Genomic DNA, 20,033 nt, shown 5'->3' with positions numbered 1-20,033 from the left:
GGTCAAGCCTGGCATATGTGCCCATTCCCTGCTGGCAACTTGAGGCCAGTAGCATCTAGCAAGTCTTTAGTGACAAGGTTTGCAACTACAGATCAGAGAATGGCCCTTCACCCTGAATATGGAGAAAAAGAGACCTGAAGCCGGGCGTTGATGGCTCACGCCTGTAATCCTAGCTACTCTGGAGGCTGAGATCTGAGAATCATGGTTTAAAACCAGGGCAGGAAAATCCTTGAATCTTATCTCCAATAAACCACTCAGAAAACTCCAAGTGGCGCTGTGGCTCAAATGGTAGAGGGCTAGCCTTGAGCTGACAAGCTGAGGGACAGTGCCCAGGCCCAGAGTTCAAGCCCCACGACAGAGAGAGAGAGAGAGAGAGAGAGAGAGAGAGAGAGAGAGAGAGAGAGAGAGAGAGAGAGAGAGAGAGAGAGAGAGAGAGAGAGAGAGAGAGAGAGAGAGAGGTGAAGAACCAAAGCAGTTTCCTCATATTCATGGAAGGCCTCTGATAAAAATCCTTCTGGATAGTCCAAAATGGCTCAGGCTAAGGCCCAGGCATTTTGGATTCCAAATACAATATTTTCCTGCCCAGCCTCTTTCCCTCTGGGTTAGTTCCATCCAGCAGAGCATTCTAGACCTTCTGTCCAGGTCTCCTTTATGTGATTCCTCTTTCTCAGATATATTTAGCTATTTAGTGTTTTATTTTTGTTTCTATTGAGAGAGGGTCTTTTATTATTATTTTTTTTGGGTCTGGTTGTGGGGCCTGAACTCTGGGCCTGGGCACTGTCCCTCAGCTCTTCAGCTCAAGGCTAGCACTCTACCACTTGAGCCACAGCGCTACTTCCAGCTTTTTTCTTTTTGCTTATGTGGTGCTGAGGAATCGAACCCAGGGCCTCAGGCATGCAAGGCAAGTGCTCTACCACTAAGCCATCTTCCCAGCCCCTGAGAGAGGGTCTTAATGTTACTCAGGCTGGTCTGGAATGCTGTCTTTTTCTCAAGTGCTGGCATAAATTCCTGGTTTATAGTTAACTATTTAGGAAGCAGCATGTAAAGTTTTATTTATGTACCTCTTTAGAGGTATGACAGTGGATAGTGTACCCACTGCAATTCTTTTTTTGCCAGTTGAACTAAGGGCCTGGGCACTGTCCCTGAGCCCCTCCGTGCTCAAGGCTAGCATTCTACCATGTAGGTCACAGCACCACTTCTGGCTTTTTTAATGTGGTACTGAGGAATCAGACCCAGGGCTTCATGCATGCTAGGCAAGTACTCTACCACTAAGCCACATTCCCAGCCACTGTCAGCAATTCTTTGGAAGTAGAAATAGCCTCTAGGAAGTGTAGGCCACTGGACTGCTCTTGGGGCCTAGACTAACAGTTTTCTTCCTCCTACTGGGGATGAGTGGGATGAGAATGTAGTGGATTAGGAAGAAGTTCAGCTTCTGGCCTTAGGAAATAACTTGCAGGGTAGTCTTGGCAGTCAGTCCTCTTACAGGCTTCAGGAGTGCTTGCCAATAGGCAGGAATGAGATTTTGAGGGGAGGGGGTTCCTAGAGTAATAGCTGTCAAGTTTCATCTGACCTGGCAAGCTCTAAGACTTAGTTTCTCAGCACTTTTTCAGTCTTCCCTGAATTAGCATTGAAGGCTCACCTTGATCTCTCTTTTTTCTTCTTCTATCAAGCATCACTGGAGAGGGTGATTGCCTTGGCCACCCAGTGGATATTTAGTTACTAGGTTTTAGACAGAACTTCTCTGTAGTTTCTACCAAAGGAAACAAAAATGATCCCTGCTGGCAGAGAGGGGAAGGGAGAGGGGAAGAGGAAGAGGGAGAGGGACGGGGAAAGGAAGGGAGCACAGAAGCAGGCCAACAGATACAGAGAAGTATTCTGAGTATTTAGCTTCCCATCTTGGAGTTAGGAACAGTGGCAGCAGCTTACTGTGGGGCCTGAGCCCAGTTGAGAAACCCTTGTCTTTTGTTTGCTTCAGCTCCCTTCTTTTCTTGGTGTAGAGACTGTGGAATGAACTTGTGCAAAGAGAAGGCAAGGGAGAAATTTTCTTTTCTTTTTTTTGTCGGTCATGGGGCTGGAACTCTGGGCCTGGGCACTGTCTCTCAGCTCTTCAGCTGTAGACTAGCGCTCTACCACTTGAGCCTCAGCCCCACTTCTGGCTTTTTCTGCTTATGTGGTGCTGAGGAATCGAACCAAGGGCCTTATGCCTGCAAGGCAAGCACTCTACCACTGAGCCACCTTCCCAGCCCCAAGGGAGAAATTTTCTTCCATCTCACTATCAAGTTCTGAGGGCTCACTGGGGAAGGACAGAAAGGGAACAAGAAGGCTCTGGAACAGTTTAGTCAATTCTTTTCCATCTCACACTAGAGGCCAGTTCTTCTGCCACAGAAGCCAGGACTCCATCTCCAGCACTACCTGAGCCCCACAAATTTAATTTCAGTTTCAAAGATTATACTGGGTACACTATAGCTCTTTATTCCCATCTCCCTCTCAGTCCTATTGATTCCAACCACTTCTGCTGGGCCATTGTAGCTCCTATCCCATCATAGTAAACTTCTTTCAGGAACCTTGCCCTAACCAGTGGGAGGAATGTGGTGCTTCTGAGCTTCTAAGAAAGCTGGTGGAGGTGGAGTTCCCCCAGGGTAGAAATGTTCATCCTGTTTCTCACAAACTCAGTGAGAACACTAAGATGAGGTAAGATTACTCAAATGAACTTGGGAGCCTTGAGATTTTTGAAGCAATGTAGAAACCAGTATTTCAAACCATTCTTTATAATTACTACCACCCACAGTGAGGACATCAAGAGAAACCTTTACTTTGATAATTCTAGGAGGTGAAATCTCACCCCAGGAGCCACTTTTATCTTCTACCAACACCTGCAGGTTGTAAAAGCGATGTAGGGAAAGTGTACTTATGTTACTTATGTTTGGGAGCAGGGGTGGCAAACAGGTGGATAAAACTCCAGAAGGGCTGTGAATATAGAAATCTCATTTCTAAATTATCTGGAGCAGGAATATCTATAATTAGGACATAAAGGAGTACAAGTAGCTAAGAGTCAGGAAGATTCCTGGCTCTTATCAGGCTGAAAGGCCTCCTGAAGCAAGGTGAAGATAGATCTGGCTGGCTCAGATTATTGTCTCAGATATGGCTCTTGCCTCCCTGAAAACTTGCTGGTTAGGCTTGTTGACTAGCTGGGGGCTTTCTTCCTACTTGCTTTTAAGAGCCTCCAAGGGACAATTGTTGAGTTGGAGAAAGGGGTTAGAGGCTGAAAAGATGGAATAAATAGTGGGGCAGCTGCTGGGTATCTGTGGAATAACTATTGGAGCAGAAAATAAATAAGTCTTAGCCTGATGCTCAGAGGTGGCAGCAGCTAGGTCTATGGGTTTAGAAAGCCTGATTAGGATCAGGTACTGAAGTACTTCCAAGTCCTTCAGGTGAGAGATGCTTCATGGCTTGGGCTGGGTGGCCACTCAGAAAATAGCTTCACTAGGAGTTTTATCAGTAGACAGTTGCTTCAATAGCCTAATAACTTTAGTAAGAGCTACACCTAGCTGGGCGCTGGTGGCTCATGCGTATAATCCTTGCTACTCAGGAGGCGGATGGGATCTGATGAGATCTGCCAGTTGGGGCAAGAAAGTCTGTGGGACTCTTATCTCCAATTAACCACCAGAAAACCGGAAGTGGCACTGTGGCTCAAGTGGTAGAGTTCTCATCTTGAGCTGAAGAACTCAGGGACAGGCTCAGAGTTCAAGCCCCACGACCGACAAAAAAAAACAAACCCAAAACCCAAAACCCAAAAAAACACTAAGCCTCTGGTCTATCCTTTTCCACTCATTTGTCCTGCATAGTCTTTATCGCATGATCCATGAACACACTGTGTATATTTGGCACCCACATGACTTGGAGCCTGAAACTTCTCCACAAGTCTCCACCATGCCTTTGGAAGTCTTTCTTTCTTTCTGGAAGTCTTTCTTTATTGGAAAATAAATACAGAGTCAAACAGGTAGGCCAGCCAACAGCTGTAGTTTGGGACCAAATGAAGGAGAGTCTAAGTTGCTCAGATCTCAGATCTCCATGAGTTGATCATTCCCCACGATTACTTCATTTATCCGTTTAGCTATAAAAGAAAACAAAAAGATTTTCTGAGAACTGGCAGTAAAAGGTATCATTTCAAACAAATTGCTTCTAATTTTTTTTTTTTTTTGGTCAGTTGTGGGGCTTGAACTCTGGTCCTGGGCATTATCCCTCAGCTCTTCAGCTCAAGGCAAGTGCTCTACCACTTGAGCCACAGCACCACTTCCGGTTTTCTGAGTGGTTTATTGGAGATAAGAGTCTCACGGACTTTCCTGCCCAAGCTGGCTTTGAACCAAGATACTCAGGTCTCAGCCTCCTGAGTAGCTATGATTATAGGCATGAGCCACCGGGGCCCAGCTTTGTAGCTAGTCTTTAAGTGTCACTATCAGTTAATCAAATGCTTTTCTTTAATCCCTTTATCCCTCTGTAACTGGGAGGCAGCCTCAGTGCCTGGCTGGGGCAGACAACACTTTCTTCTGAACTGCCAGGTTTCAAGCTTTAGTAAACCCTCCAGCTCTGGGCTGAATCAGACTGGAAAAAATCTCAAGACAGACTATCAGGGAGTATGGTAAACAGGAGAGAAACCAGTGTGATATAAGGTAATAATAAGCTACAAATGAAAAACTACACCACTTTGGGGCTGGGAAGGTGGCTCAGTGGTAGAGTGCTTGCCTTGCATGACTGAGGCCCTGGGTTCAATTCCTCAGCACCACATAAGAAAAAAGCCGGGAGTGGTGCTGTGGCTCAAGTGGTAGAGCCCTAGCTTTGAGCTGAAGAGCTGAGGGACAGCGCCCAGGCCCAGAGTTCAGGCCCCACAACTGGACCCCCCCAAAAAAAAGAAAAGAAAAACTACACTACTGGGAAACTAGGAAGGATTCCTGATCGTCAGAAAGACTTTATGTCAAGCATATGTCAAAAGCTTGACCTGTATCAAAATGTCTACTTTCATGGTCAAAGGACTCATCACTGTTCTGTCATTGATGTTAAGAGATTCAGATGAAGAATCCAATTAGTCTTTCAAATTTTGACTGTTGCTGCTTGAGCAGAAGGTCAAACTTGGCTGTCAGGACTTTTGTCAGAAATAATACCTAAGTGTGTTCGGGTGTATTAAAGTTGTATTAAAGAGCCTGTAGCTCAATGGTAGAGTATGTATGTAGTATTGTGAAGTTCTGGATTCAATCCTCAGAATTGCAAAAAAAAAAAAAAAAAAAAGGTGTGAGTTATTCTTTTGTTTTTTAGTGCTAGAAAGGGCAGTAAGAGCTGGGTACCAGGGGTTCATGCCTGTAACCCTAGCCACTAAGGAGGAAGAGGTCTATCTCCAAAAAGGTGAGTTAGAGATGTAGCTCAAGTGGTTGTATACTAGTTGAACAAGTAAGCTAAGGAGGTATAAGGGCATGAGTTCAAACTCAGTACTGGGGGAAAAAGAGCAGTGAGGTGTGCACTGGATTATCAGAATCACATTTTTGAGGTAAGGTATGGGGACTCTGAGCTATGAAAATGACTAGAATTTGAAGAGGGGACAGGTCTCTGTATGAACATGTTTTTTTCTTCCTGTAATCTCTGACTGGGGACTTGACATATACTATACACTTGGAGGACCACAGTATGAAGCCAGTCTGGGCAGGAAAGTCCGTGGCTTTTTTTTTTTTTTTGGGGGGGGGGTCCGGTTGTGGGGCCTGAACTCTGGGCCTGGGCGCTGTCCCTCAGATCTTCAGCTCAAGGGTAGCACTCTACCTCTCTACCTCTTGAGCCACAGTACCACTTCCGGCTTTTTTTTTTTCCTGCTTATGTGGTGCTGAGGAATCAAACCCAGGGCCTCAAACATGCAAGGCAAGTGCTCCACCACTGAGCCACCTTGCCAGCCCAAGTCCATGACTTTTATATCCAATTAACTACCAAAAAGCTAGATGTAGAGCTGTGACTGAAGTGGTATGGACATCAGGCTTGAGCAAAAACTCTCAGGGTCAGCATGTAGGCCGGGGTTTAAATCTCAAGACTGGTATATGCATGTGTGTGTGTATGTGCATGTGCACGCGTGTGTGCATGCGCGCGCACACACACACACACACACACACACACACACACACACACACACAAATATTTAGTCAGAAATAGGAATGCAACCCAGTGGTAGACTGTTTGCCTTGTAAATGAGTGTATCCCTGAGTTTGATCCCTGCTAATATATACAATTTTTTTGCTTTTTTGGGTTTTTTTTTGGGTCCAGTCGTGGGGCCTGAACTCTGGGCTTGGGCACTGTCCCTCAGCTCTTCAGCTCAAGGCTAGTACTCTACCACTTGAGCCACAGCACCACTTCCGGCTTTTTTCTTTTTGCTTATGTGGTGCTGAGGAATCGAACCCAGGGCCTCAGGCATGCAAGGCAAGCGCTCTGCCACTGAGCCAATTTCCCAGCCCCTATATACAATTTTTTTTCTTTCTTTTTTTTGTGCTAGTCCTGGAACTTGGAGTCAGGGCCTGAGTGCTGTCCTGAGCTTTTTTTTTTTGGATCAGGTTACAGGGCCTGAACTCTGGGCCTGGGCCCTCAGCTCTTCAGCTCAAGGCTAGTGCTCTACCAATTGAGCCACAGTGCCACTTCTGGCTTTTTTCTTTTTGCTTATGTGGTGCTGAGGAATCAAACCCAGGGCCTCATGCATGCAAGGTAAGTGCTCTACCACTGAGCCACCTTTCCAGCCCTCCCTGAGCTTTTTTGCTAAAGACTAATAATGTTCTTCCACTGAACCACAGTTTCACTTCTGGCTTTTTTGTGGTAACTAGAGATAAAAGTCCCATGAATTTTCCTCCAGGGGCTGGCTTTGAGCCACAATTCTCAGATCTCAGTCTCCTGAGTAGCTGGGATTATAAGTGTGAACCACTGACACCTAGCTTCACCCAGTTTTTGTATGTTTTTTCAGTATTATACCATCTTTGTATAAGCTGCTGGGCAGAGCAAGTTCACAACATAGCTTACAGAATCATCTTTAAGCCATTGAGAATGACAAACCCTTTCCCAGACTAGGAATCTATGTGACTATCTGTCTTAGAAACCAGGTCAGGGGCTGGAAATATGACTTAGTGGTAGAGTGCTTGCATAGCATGCATGAAGTCCTGGGTTCAATTCCTCAGTACCACATAAAAATAAAAAGCCAGAAGTGGTGCTGTGGCTCAAGTGATAAGAGTTCTAGCTTTGAGCAAAGAGAAGCTCAGGGACAGTGCCCAGGCTTTAAGTTCAAGCCCCAGGACTGGCAAGCCCCTCCCATCAACTAACCAACCAACCAACCAACCAACCACCAAAAAACCAAACCAGGTCAGAGGAAATGTTCCTGGTATTTAGGAAGACAGAGTTAGTTCCAGAGTCTCTGCTGCATTACTTGTCCTCTGTGTCAAGCACACTTTTTATAGATTTATATGAGACTGTTATCTCCAATTAATCACCAGAAAACAAGAAGTGGCTCTGTGGCTCAAAGTGGTAGAGTGTTGGCCTTGAGCAAAAATGCTCAGGGAAAGTACCCAGGCCCCAGTTCAAACCCGATTACTGACCAAAAAAAAAAAATTGACAGTGATGTTAATTGCTTTCCAAAAATGGCTTTATAGACTTGTATTCTCACTTGCAGTGCATGAATGTGCTGGTTTCTCATGTCTTGCCTACTGTGCTAATGTGAATAGGTTAAAAAAAAAGCATCTGTATCTCTGTCTCTCTCTGTGTCTCTGTCTCTATGTCTCTGTTTCTGTTTGTCTGTCTCTCATAATATTGAAGTTTGAATTCAGGGATCCACGCTTGCTAGCCAAATGACCTACCTATTGAACCATGCCCCAGCCTCTTTTGATTTAGGTATGTTTTTGGACAACATATTGTTAATTTGTCAGCCTCAGACTACAGTCCTAATTCTTCTATCTTCCACATAACTGGGATTACAATTGTACCCCATCATATCTCATTTGTTCTGTGAGACAAAGCCTTCTGAACTATTTTTTTTTTTTTTTTTACCAGACTGGCTTTAAACTGCAATTCTCCTGTATTCATCTAAGTAACTGGTATTCCACTAGGCCCAGTGAATAATAGTCCGATAAATGGTTTTTATATAGCAAAAACACCAAAATAAAAACTGAATTTGTTAAATAAAATAGCATCTGTAAAAAAAAAAAAAGCATCTGTGATTGTAACTTGGACTCTTATTTACCTTTGGCTTCAATCCTCTGACCACTTCCAACCAAACAGTCCTTGATATCTGCTCCCTTCTCAATCACTGCATTGTTACAGATGACGCTGCCCTGGATGTTGCTTCTATAACACAGGAGCCAAGTTAGAGATTGCTAAGGGCTCTAATCACCATCCCCACTATCTCATGAACTTTTCTGCCTGGACTGGCTTCGAAGAGCAATCCTCAGACCTTAGCCTCCTGAGTAGGATTATAGGCATGACCACTACCCCTTCAGTGTTTTTGCTCAAGGTTGCCTAAGCCTTTTTTTTTTTTTTGGTTGGTCGTGGGGCTTGAACTCTGGGATTGGGCACCACTGTCCCTCAGCTCTTCAGCTCAAGGCGAGTGCTCTACTGCTTGAGCCACAGCGCCACTTCCGGTTTTCTAGTGGTTTATTGGAGGTAAGAGTCTCATGGACTTTTCCTTACCCGGGCTGGCTTTGAACTGTGATCCTCAGATCTCAGCCTCCTGAGTAGCTAGGATTACAGGCGTGAGCCACCAGCGCCCGGCTGCCTAAGCTTTACTTTAAGCAAAGTTCCTTTCCAAAAAAGACTGAAAATAGGGGCTGGGAAGGTGGCTCAGTGGTAGAGCACTTGCCTTGTATGCTCGAGGCCCTGGGTTCGATTCCTCCGCACCACATAAGAAAAAAGCCAGAAGTGGTGCTGTGGCTCAAGTGGTAGAGTGCTAGCCTTGAGCTGAAGAGCTGAGGGATAGCACCCAGGCCCAGAGTTCAGGCCCCACGACCGGACCCCCCCCCCAAAAAAAAAGACTGAAAATAATTTACCTCCTAAAAATCTCTCTTCTACTACTCATATTTGTATTTTATGCATCGAAAAACCTGAGGGCCATATAGAAAAATAAAGTCACTAAACATCTTTCAAGTCTTCTTATTTAAGTTCAGGCTGTTCATAAAGCAAGATTTTAGGATGCTCTAAAGTGACTTCAAGGAAGTGAAAGTGATAAAACACCAGCCTTGAGTGAAAAAGCTCTCTCACACACAATATACCTTGAAGAGAAGCTTGTCTTAAAAAACGTAATAGCTTAGGGGCTGGGAAGGTGGCTCAGTGGTAGAGCGCTTGCCTGGCATGCATGAGGCCCTGGGTTCTATTCCTCAGCACCACATAAGCAGAAAAGGCCACAAATGGCGCTGTGGCTCAAGTGGTAGAGCGCTAGCTTTGAGCTGAAGAGCTGAGAGACAGCATCCAGGCCCAGAGTTTAGGCCCCACAACTGGACCCAAAAAAACATAATAGCTTATAGGTACACTCCTTCTAGACCTCTACCTCCAGGAGTGCTCTGGGATACTGAGATAGGGAAAAATGACCTTTAGGTCTTGAGGCAGTATTGCTCTAGTACTTCCAATATCAAGCCAGGACTCATCAAGCAGGAATCCAAGGCAAGGGCAGGCAGCTTCTCCCAGGATCACAATGCTTTGAGAAATCATGTGTCTTTTTTTTTTTTTTTTTTTGGGGGGGGGGGGTCTGGTCGTGGGGCCTGAACTCTGGGCCTGGGCACTGTCCCTCAGCTCTTCAGCTCAAGGCTAGCGCTCTACCACTTGAGCCACAACGCCACTTCCGTCTTTTTTTCTTTTTGCTTATGTGGTGCTGAGGAATCGAACCCAGGGCCTCAGGCATGCAAGGCAAGCGCTCTACCACTGAGCCACCTTCCCAGCCCTCACGTCTTTCATTATAGAGGTAAAACCAAGGCTTCGAAAGATCTAGGTGCTGGGATGGGAAGGTGGCTCAGTGGTAGAGTGCTTACCTTGCATGCATGAGGCCCTGGGTTTTGATTCCTCAGCACCACAAAAGCAGAAAAAAAAAAAGCCAGAAGTGGCACAGTGGCTCAAGCAGTAGAGCGTTAAGCTTGACCTGAAGAGCTGAGGGACAGTGTCTAGGCCCAGAGTTCAGGCCCCACAACCGGACCCAAAAAAAAAAAAAAGAGCTAGGTGCTACTCATTTGCTACTCATTTCTTCCTTTTTTCCGTAGTAAGCCCTTTCCTGGGCTGGACTGGCTGCCCAAAGCCTTCTGAGGATATTAGGAACCTTGCCTCAAGTGAGCACAAAGGGAAACATACCCTTCTTCCACGGTAACTGCATTCATGAGAATACAATTGGTAATAGTCACTCTATCTCTTATGAGACAGGATGAACCAATAACTGAGCGTTTAATGGATGACTTCTCTCCAACCTGTGTATCTGGTCCGATGAGGCTGTCAACTCCAACCTGCAAAAGGCAAAGAGAAAATCTTGTCCATCCAACTTAACCAACTAAAGCACTCCCAGGCCACTTGAACCTAAGACTAATGGAGATTTTTTTTTTTTTGTCAGTCCTGGGGCCTAGGTATTGTCCCTGCCTGAGCTCTTTTGTTCAAGATTGGTGCTCTACCACTTGAGCCACAGCTGTACTTCTGGTTTCTGGTTTCTGAGTAGTTAATTGGAGATTAGAGTCTTGCAGGGACTTTTCTTCCTGGGCTGGCTTTGAACTATGATGTTCAGATCTCAGCCTCCTGAGTAGCTAGGATTACAGGTATGAGCCACTGGTACCTGGCTCAGTTGGAATTTTTTTGTTGGTTGTGGGGCTTGAACTCTGGGCCTGGGCGCTGTCTCTCAGCTCTTCAGCTCAAGGTGAGTACTCTACCATGTGAGCCACAGCACCACTTCTGGTTTTCTGGTGGTTAACTGGAGATCAGAGTTTCATGGACTTTCCTGCCGGGGCTGGCTTTAAACCACGATCCTCAGATCTCAGCTTCCTGAGTAGCTAGGATTATAGGTGTGTCACCAGGGCCCAGCTTGTTTATCTTTTTTGTTGTTGTTGGTACTAGGGTTGAACTCAGGTCTTATTCTTGCTAGGCAGGTGGTCTATATTTGAACCATGCTTTAAGCACAGAAAATACTCTAAGTGCAACTTTATTACCAGGATTCACATGGGATTTTCATGAAGCTAAGCAAGTTCAGAGCTAAAAGATTGAAATCTAGATTCTCAAGGATAAATTTCAGTGCCCCTAGAAAATGTCCCACACCTGTCCTGCCCATGTTAGCACTTACCAAGTGTTTGTTGACAATCTGGGCTGATGAATGGACCAGTGATTCTTCTGGACAAAGAACAGTCAGCAGTTTAGGCACCTTGAAGAAAAAGATTTGGTCACTAAAGACCAGAAAAACACTTAAAAAACCACTTTAGATAAAATCCTATGCCTAACCAAAAATGTGGAAGTTTCTCTGCCACTGTTTCTTTTTTTTTTTTCTCTCTTTTTTTTTTTTATTCCGGTTGTGGGGCTTGAACTCTGGGCCTGGGCGCTGTCCCTCAGCTCTTCAGCTCAAGGCTAGTGCTCTACCACTTGAGCCACAGTGCCACTTCCGGCTTTTTTCTTTTTGCTTATGTGGTGCTGAGGAATTGAACCCAGGGTCTCAGGCATGCAAGGCAAGCGCTCTACCACTGAGCCACCTTCCCATCCCTCTTTTTTTTTTTTTTTTGGTCCAGTCATGGGGCCTGAACTCTGGGCCTGGGCGCTGTCCCTCAGCTCAAGGCTTACAGCTAGCACTCTACCACTTGAACCACAGCATCACTTACTGCTCACTTGAATTACAGTGGCCATGTATAAGGTAAGAATAGAAGAGATGTTAGACAAATTCCATAATCAGGATTGATCCTGATTGTGTTTTTTTTAACCATTCAAAAGAACACATGAAAGGGAAGTTCATAGTATTCTTTCTCCAGGATGAGAAAACTGAAAAACAGTTAATAGTGTAGGAGGTTTTGGCTAGTGACCTATCAGCATGGACAGAGTACTAGTCAAAGCACTGTATGTGGTGGCCACACTAGCTGAGGAGGCCTTGCCAGCACTGGTTACTGAGCATATGACCAGTCCCAGCTCTTTTTTTTTGGCTGGTTATGGGGTCTGAACTCTGGGCCTGGACACTATCCTTCAGCTCTTCAGCTCAAGGCTAGCACTCTACCACTTGAGCCACAGTGCCACTTCTGGCTTTTTTTCTGCTTATGTGGTGCTGAGGAATTGAACGCAGGGCCTCATGCATGCAAGGAAAGCACTCTACCAGCCCTCCTGGGATCTTTACTATTTACTACACTTTCTGCTGCATAGCTCCTGCTGCACTTCAGAGATTATTTTTCTATCTATAAACCTGCCTCCTGAACAGGCTAACAGATTCTAGAACTGGGTAAACATGGGACCAATTGTGATTTCTCAGTTTTCTGGTTTAGGGGATTCCCTTGGATATATAACCAATCCAGGTTGAGGCAAGCTTAATGTTTGGGACTAAAGTTATATCCATATACTGGTAGGGGTTCTGAAGTTTCTAGAGCCAAGTTTTCTTCAGGAAAATCTCAAATCTTCCTGGTATCTTTTTCTTTTCTTTGTCGGTCATGGGGCTTGAACTCTGGGCCTGGGTGCTGTCCCTCAGCTCTTTAGCTCAAGGCGAGTGTTCTACCACTTGAGCTACAGAGCCACTTCCGGTTTTCTGGTGGTTTATTGGAGATAGGAGTCTCATGGTCTCTCCTGCCCGGGCTGGCTTTGAACAACTATCCTCAGATCTCAGCCTCCTGAGTAGCTAGGATTATAGGCATGAGTCACCGGTGCCCAGCTTCACCTTAATACTTTACTGCTTTATTCCTCTGAATTTTGTTACTGGTCTCACCATATTTCTCTCTTAAATGTTCTTCCTGGATTTACAATACAGTAAAGAGCTCTGCTATGCCCTTAGCCTTTCCACTGTTCCCTTCGCTACCCTGTCTTAAAACCTTAAAATCTTTTATTCTTTTTTTTTTTAATTTAATTTAATTTTATTTGAGAACATACTGTACAGAGGGGCTACAATTACATGGGCAGGATAATGCATACATTTCTTACCAAGCATTGCAGCCTCCTCCTTTGTTTACCCTTCACCTCCCTTCCCAGCCTCCCCCCTCCCCCCTATTTTTTTTTTTTGTCAGTTGTGGGGCTTGAACTCTGGGCCTGGGTGCTGTCCCTGAGCTCTTTAGCTCAAGGCAAGCACTCTACCACTTGAACCACAGCTCCACTTCTGGTTTTCTGGTGGTTAATTGGAGATCAGAGTCTCGTGGATGTTCCTGACCAGGCTGTCTTTGAACTGTAATCCTCAGATCTCAGCCTCCTGAGTAGCTAGGATTACAGGCAAGAGCATTGGCACTCAGCTGATCTGGGTTATCTTTGAGGGCTATGCTTCTCCTCCAATGGAAGTCATTTACTCAGAGCTCACAAACTGTAGAAGGAGAGGCAAGACTCTTTTTTTTTTTTTTTTTTGGGTCCGGTCGTGGGGCCTGAACTCTGGGCCTGGTCACTGTCCCTCAGCTCTTCAGCTCAAGGCTAGCACTCTACCACTTGAGCCATAGTGCCACTTCTGGCTTTTTTCTTTTTGCTTATGTGGTGCTGAGAATCGAACCAGAGCCTCATGCATGCAAGGCAAGCTCTCTACCACTGAACCACCTTCCCAGCCCTCTATTTTTTTTTTTTTGTGCGTCATGGGGCTTGAACACTGGGCCTGAGCACTGTCCCTTAGCTCTTCAGCTCAAGGTTAGCTCTCTACCACTTGAGCTACAGAGCCACTTTCTGTTTTCGGGTGGTTTTTATTGGAGATAAGAGTTTCACTGACTTTCCTGCCCGGGCTGGCTTTCAACTGTGATCCTCAGATCTCATCCTCCTGACTGGCTAGGATTACAGGCGTGAGTCACCAGCACCCAGCAAGACTATTTACTGAGCTGTTTCAATCCTTTCTTGAGTCTTTGTCATCTGACCACTCTACATTCTGTTCCTTCACTTTCTTTTATTATTATTATTAGTTTATATGGTACTAAGGAATGGAACCCAGGGCCCCATGCACGCTAGGCAAGCACTCTGCTACCAAGCCACATTCCTTTCTTTCTTTTCTCATTTCTTTCTTCCTTCCTTTTTTTTTTTTTTTTTTAAATATGTGCCAGCCCTGGGGCTTGAACTCGGGGTCTGGGTGCTATCTCAGCTTCTTTTGCTTAAGGCTAGAGCTCACTTGAGCTACAGCTCCACTTTAGGCTTTTACTGAGTAGTTTGTTGGAGATAAGAATCTCATAGATAGCCAGGTACTGGTAGCTCCTGACTACAATCCTAACTACCCAGGAGATTGAAATCTGAAGATTGTGGTTCAAAGCCAGACTGGGCAGAAAAATCTGTGAAACTTATCTCTCTAATTAATCACAGAAAAAGCAGGAAATGGAGCTGTGGCTCAAATGATAGAGTGCTAGCCTTGAGTAAAAGGCGCTTAAGGACAGTGTCCAGGCTCAGAGTCAAGCCCAAGGACCAACAACAAAAAAAAAAAAAAAAAAAAAGTTTCACAGACTATACTGCCTGGGCTGACTTTGAACCTCCATCTTCAGATCTCAGCCTCCTAAGTAGCTACGATTACAGGCATGAACCACTAGCACCCAGTAATATTCCTTCACTTCTTTTTCTTTTTTCTTCTTCTTCCTCCTCCTCCTCTTTTTCTCTTCCTCCTCTTCTTTTTTGCTAGTCCTGGGCTTGAATTCAGGGCTTGGGTGCTGTCCATGGGCCTGCTCAAGGCTAGCGCTCTATCACTTGAGCCACAATGCCACTTCTGGTTTTTTGAGTAGTTTATTGGACATAAGTCTCTAGGGGGCTTTTCTGTCTGGGCTAGCTGTGATCCTCAGATCTTAGCCTCCTGAGGAGCTAGTATTATAGGTATGAGCCACTGGTACTTAGCTATTCCTTTATTTTTTATTTATTTATTTTGTCGGTTGTGGGGCTTGAACTCTGGGCCTGGATGTTGTCCCTCAGCTCTTCAGCTGAAGGCTAGCGTTCTACCACTTGAGCCTCAGCCCCACTTCTGTTTTTTTCTGCTTATGTGGTGCTGAGGAATTGAACCCAGGACCTCATGCATGCAAGGCAAGCACTCTACCACTGAGCCACCTTCCTAGCCCCCTAGCTATTCCTTTATTAAGAAACCTCCTGCCAGGCACTGGTGGCTCACACCTGTAATCCTAGCTACTCAGGTGGCTGAGATCTGAGGATCGAGGTTCATAGCCAGCCCAGGCAAGAAAGTCTGTGAGACTCTTATCTCCAATAAACCACCAGAAAACTGGAAGTGGCACTATGGTTCAAGTGGTAGAGTGCTAGCCTTGAGCTGAAAAGCTGAGGGACAGTGCCCAGGCCCAGAGTTCAATCAAGCCCCATGACCGACAAAAAAAAAAAAAAAAAGCCTCCTTTATGTCTGCTTACCTGGCTCAGTGGTAGAGTGCTTGCCTTGCATGCATGGGGCCTGGGTTCAACTCCTCAGCACCATATAAGCAGAAAAAGCTGGAAGTGGCTCAAGTGGTAGGGAGTTAGCCTTGAACTGAAGAGCTGAGGGACAGTGCCCAGGCCCAGTGTTCAGGCCCCACGACCAGCAAAAAAAAAAAAAAAAAAAAAAAAAAAAAAGTATGATTCTTTATGAAGTTCTGTAGACATTTCTATGCTGAACAGAATATGAGGAAGATGCTAAAACCTGAGGCTAAAAGTTAGCCTTCCTGGAGACCTTAGCCTTTCCTTTAACCCTAGAGTTCCCACTTCTAAAACCAGGCCACTTACTTGACCTTTGCTATACCTGGGTCTCCCAATGGTCTCCACTCATGTGCTAGGTCTTATTCAGCCTTGGAAATGTGAAGGATTCTGAACAAGTTACTATGTACCAAATGAGACAAGGAATATATCTACTAAGGTATAAGCTCCATGATTCCTCTTCTAAATCTATCTTCTTACCTGTTTGTTTGCTTCCATGTAGAGTCCTAATGTACTCACTCGAGAGCAGAGCCCTTCTTTCATGATGTGGACATAGCAGCGCACCTGTGATCTGGACAAGTCTTCCCACCTGTCTCCTCGACAAGCATTCCAGCAGGCATCATAGGGAGCCAAGGTGAGTGTATTGGGTTCTTTTATAAAACTATAAATATCTTCAGAACATACATTCAAACCAAGCAAGTGAATGAGAGAAGACAGAAAGGATATAGACTCAGTCAAAATTTCAAAGAGGATATACCTAACACTTTTCCTCCTGGAACTCAAAACCAGAGACAGAAAGTTAGAAGAGATAGTGTACTTTCTTATGTATTTGAGATACTATATGCTATAAAAATGCCTAAAGAGGGCCTAAAAGCAAGTTTGATAAACAAGGACTACTAAGGAAATTAAAATATGACCATTAAAATCATAAAATGAGACAAGCAAGTATCTAGGCCTTAGTGACCAGCCATGTTGGCTTTGCCTTGACAGCTGTGCTATGACAGAAATAGCATATCACTATAGAGTCAGAGAAATGGGTCATTCGGGTTTTCAACTCTCACAATAAACCTTTGTTATCTTTTATTTGGTATGAAAACTGAGAATAATGAGTAATTTGCCTCAGGTCACAGAGCTAAAAAAGAGCAGTAAGATTTCAAATCCTAGTCTGTTTGATGCCAAGTCTTATAATCTTGACTATTTTGTTATACTATCCTGTTTCTGTCTCTGTCTTTCTCTCTTCTCTCTCTGAGTACCTACCTACCTCTCTTTCTGAGTACCTACCAACCAGCTCAGGCCAGGGGTGATAGGAGAGCAAACAGGATAGACCTATCTCCTAGAAGAGAGGCAGTCTAGTTGGTCTCTGTTATTGTACACTTCCTTTACCCTTCTTCTCTTGACAAAGAGGCTAAGTTTAATCAGTAGTAGGTCTACTTAGAGCCTAAGGAACCAGGGAACTGAGATACGGTAAGCTGAGTTTAAAGGGGTAATGGATGCTGGAGGTGTGACTCAGAAGTAGAATTTCTACTGGAATCTTCCAAACTTTTGTGCTTAGGCTAGCCTCTAATCAAGACATAATGGTCTTGTGAGGAAAATAGCCAAACAGTGATATGAACCAGAGAACTTGACTGGAAGAATTAGTTTGTCTCTAAATAGACTAGTGACAAAATGTGTTGTCACTACCCAGATTTGAGGGAGTGGGGTTACCCACCTTAAAATTGGTACTGGAGTTTGAACTCAGGGCTTTGTGCTTGCTGGGCAAGTACTTCCACCCTCTCCCCGTTTTTACTGTATCAACCCAAGCACTGACCTAAGGATTTCAGCTCCTTTTTCTTTACATCTTCCTCTTTTTCTTCTTGCTTCTGTTGTGAGGAAACTGAGGAAAACTGTTTCCTTACTAAATATGGAATCAGTTCACTCCGGATAGAAGTGATTGATCTAGGAAGAAACAATGGCCCAATATGAGAGACCTAATTAGACCCTACTGGGATTAAAAAACTACATGTCAAGGAAAAGTCAAATTCTTTCATGTCACATTGGGACTGAAAGAGATCAAATGTAAAATTTATTTGGCAGTTCTGGAGATGAAGAAGATCTGAACTCTCATAAGCTTCAGGCTGGGAATGGGAGGGTATAAAGTTCTGAAGCTGAGAATTCTTCCCCTCAGTCAAGGAACAAATATTTTTTTCAGAAGTCCCATCTACATACATAGGTGTGTGTGTATACCTATACATGCACATATACATATTTGTATTATTTTGTATTGCTAGAGATTGAATTTATGATTTTATGCTTGCAAGGCAGGCACCATACCACTTGAGCCATGCCTCTAGCCTCTTTTGCCTTGGTTCTTTTCTTTTTTTGGGTCTGGTTGTGGGGCCTGAACTCTGGGCCTGGGCGCTGTCCTTCAGCTCTTCAGCTCAAGGCTAGCGTTCTAACACTTGAGCCACAGCGCCACTTCCGGCTTTTTTCTTTTTGCTTATGTGGTGCTGAGGAATCGAACCCAGGGCCTCAGGCATGCAAGGAAAGCGCTCTACCACTGAGCCACCTTCCCAGCCCCGTTCTTTTCTTTTTTCTTTTTGCCAGGCCTGGGCTTGCACTCAGGGCCGGGGCTCTAGCCCTGAGCCTCTCTGTGCTCAAGGCTAGTGCTCTACCACTTGAGTCACAGGTACCACTTTTGGCTTTTTCTGTTTATTTGGTACTGAGGAATCAAATCCAGGCTTCATGCATGCTAGGCAAGCACTCTACCACTAAGCTATATTCTCAGCCCTGCCTTGGTTATTTTCAAGGTAGGATCTTGCTTTATGAACAGGCTGGTCTAGAGTCAATTCTTCTACTGTTTTTCCCCATGTTGCTGGGGATGACAGGCTTGAACGACTATGTCCAGCCATTGTTCTTCCCCTGTGGCTAGGATAACAGGTACATATCATTCATCACACCAAGCCTTTAGTTGAGATGGAATCTTCCAAACTTTTATGCTCAGGCTGGCCTCTAATCAAGGTCCTCTGAAATTTGCCTTCTAAGTAACTAGGATTACAGTCTTGAGCCTGTGTGTATTTTAATATATATGGTGCTCTGACTCTTCATTGGTAGCAACTAAAATAAAAAGCAAAATACTTTTAGTCATTATATTCAATGTGCATTATATAAAAACCTAAGTAACTTGAGAGTAGGGACATGGGGGAAAAAGGGGGAGAACAAAGGAAGGGGTGACATTGGCCAAGAAGCACGGTATTCATAACCCACTTCTGGAATTGTAATCTCCTACAATTACTTAATCATAACAATAAAAAATATCTAAAGAAGGGGGCGTTAGGTAAGTGGGAGATGGGAAGGGATGGGAAGGGAAAACAATGGAGGAGGCAAAGAAATGTATTCATAAAAAAAAATGTACTCATTACCTTGCCCATGTAATTGTAACCACTTTGTACAGTATTTTCAGAAAAAAAATTATAGTGTACTGAAAAAAAAATAAAGAAGTGGCACTGTGGCTCAAAATGGTAGAGCATTAACCTTGAGCAAAAGAGCTCAAGGACAGTGCCCAGTCCCTGAATTCAAGCCTCACAAAAAAGAAAAATAAAAAGAATTGTTGTAAAACATTAAATTTGGGGCTGGGAAGGTGGCTCAGTGGTAGAGCGCTTGCCTTGCATGCATGAGGCCCTGGGTTCAATTTCTCGGCACCACATAAGCAAAAAGAAAAAAGCCAGAATTGGCACTGTGGCTCAAGTGGTAGAGTGCTAGCCTTGAGCTGAAGAGCTGAGGGACAGTGCCCAGGCCCCAAGACCAGACCCCCAAAAAAACCAAACCAAAACAAAAAACATTAATTTTTTTTCTCAGCTGGGCACCAGTGGCTCATGCCTATAATCCTGGCTACTCAGGAGGCTGAGATCTGAGGATCACAGTTAGAAACCACATGGGCAGGAAAGTCAGTGAGTCTCTTACCTTCAATTAACCACCAGAAATCTGGAAGTGATACTGTGGCTCAAAGTGGTAGAGTGCTAGCCTTGAGCAAAAGAGCTCCCCAGTAGCTGTGACTATAGGCATATCAATATGGCTTATTCTTTTTTTTTTTTTGTCAGTTGTGGGGCTTGAACTTTGTGTCTGGGTGCTGTCCCTCAGGTCTTCAGCTCAAGTCGAGTACTCTACAGCTTAAGCCACAGTGCTACTTCTGGTTTTCTAGTGGCTTATTGGAGGTAAGAATCTCATGGACTTTACTCCCTGGGCTGGCTTTGAACTGCAATCCTCAATCTCAGCCTCCTGAGTAGCTAGGATTACACTGTGCATGAGACGCTGGTGCCCAGCTGGCTTTTTCTTTTCTTTCTTTTTTTTTTTTGGGTCCGGTCATGGGGCCTGAACTCTGGGCTTGGGCACTGTCCCTCAGTTCTTCAGCTCAAGGCTAGCGCTCTACCACTTGAGCCACAGCACCACTTCCGGCTTTTTTCTTTTTGCTTATGTGGTGCTGAGGAATCGAACCCAGGGCCTCATGCATGCAAGGC

At 44.8% G+C, this 20,033-nt stretch overlaps 1 protein-coding gene across 2 annotated transcripts in view; it reads right to left on the bottom strand.

Moving 5' to 3' along the window:
* Positions 1 to 3,811: 3,811 nt before the first annotated feature.
* Positions 3,812 to 20,033, bottom strand: part of LOC138803412 (translation initiation factor eIF2B subunit gamma-like) — a 62,896-nt gene continuing 46,674 nt past the window's right edge. For both annotated transcript variants that reach the window (XM_069987377.1, XM_069987378.1), the window contains exons 7-12: positions 17,348 to 17,475; positions 16,021 to 16,211; positions 11,309 to 11,386; positions 10,339 to 10,487; positions 8,249 to 8,352; positions 3,812 to 4,114 (exon numbers count right to left, since the gene is read on the bottom strand). In XM_069987377.1, the coding sequence (XP_069843478.1) occupies positions 4,062 to 4,114; positions 8,249 to 8,352; positions 10,339 to 10,487; positions 11,309 to 11,386; positions 16,021 to 16,211; positions 17,348 to 17,475 (703 nt within the window). In that variant the 3' untranslated portion in view covers positions 3,812 to 4,061. The remainder of the gene's footprint in view (positions 4,115 to 8,248; positions 8,353 to 10,338; positions 10,488 to 11,308; positions 11,387 to 16,020; positions 16,212 to 17,347; positions 17,476 to 20,033) is intronic.

The sequence above is a fragment of the Dipodomys merriami genome, unplaced genomic scaffold (genome assembly GCF_024711535.1).
Source record: "Dipodomys merriami isolate MVZ:Mamm:240054 unplaced genomic scaffold, mDipMer1.0.p SCAF_34, whole genome shotgun sequence".
In the NCBI taxonomy this organism is placed as follows: Eukaryota; Metazoa; Chordata; class Mammalia; order Rodentia; family Heteromyidae; genus Dipodomys; species Dipodomys merriami.
Note: the sequence above shows the minus strand (reverse complement) of the source record. Positions and strands in the feature narration are given on the sequence as shown.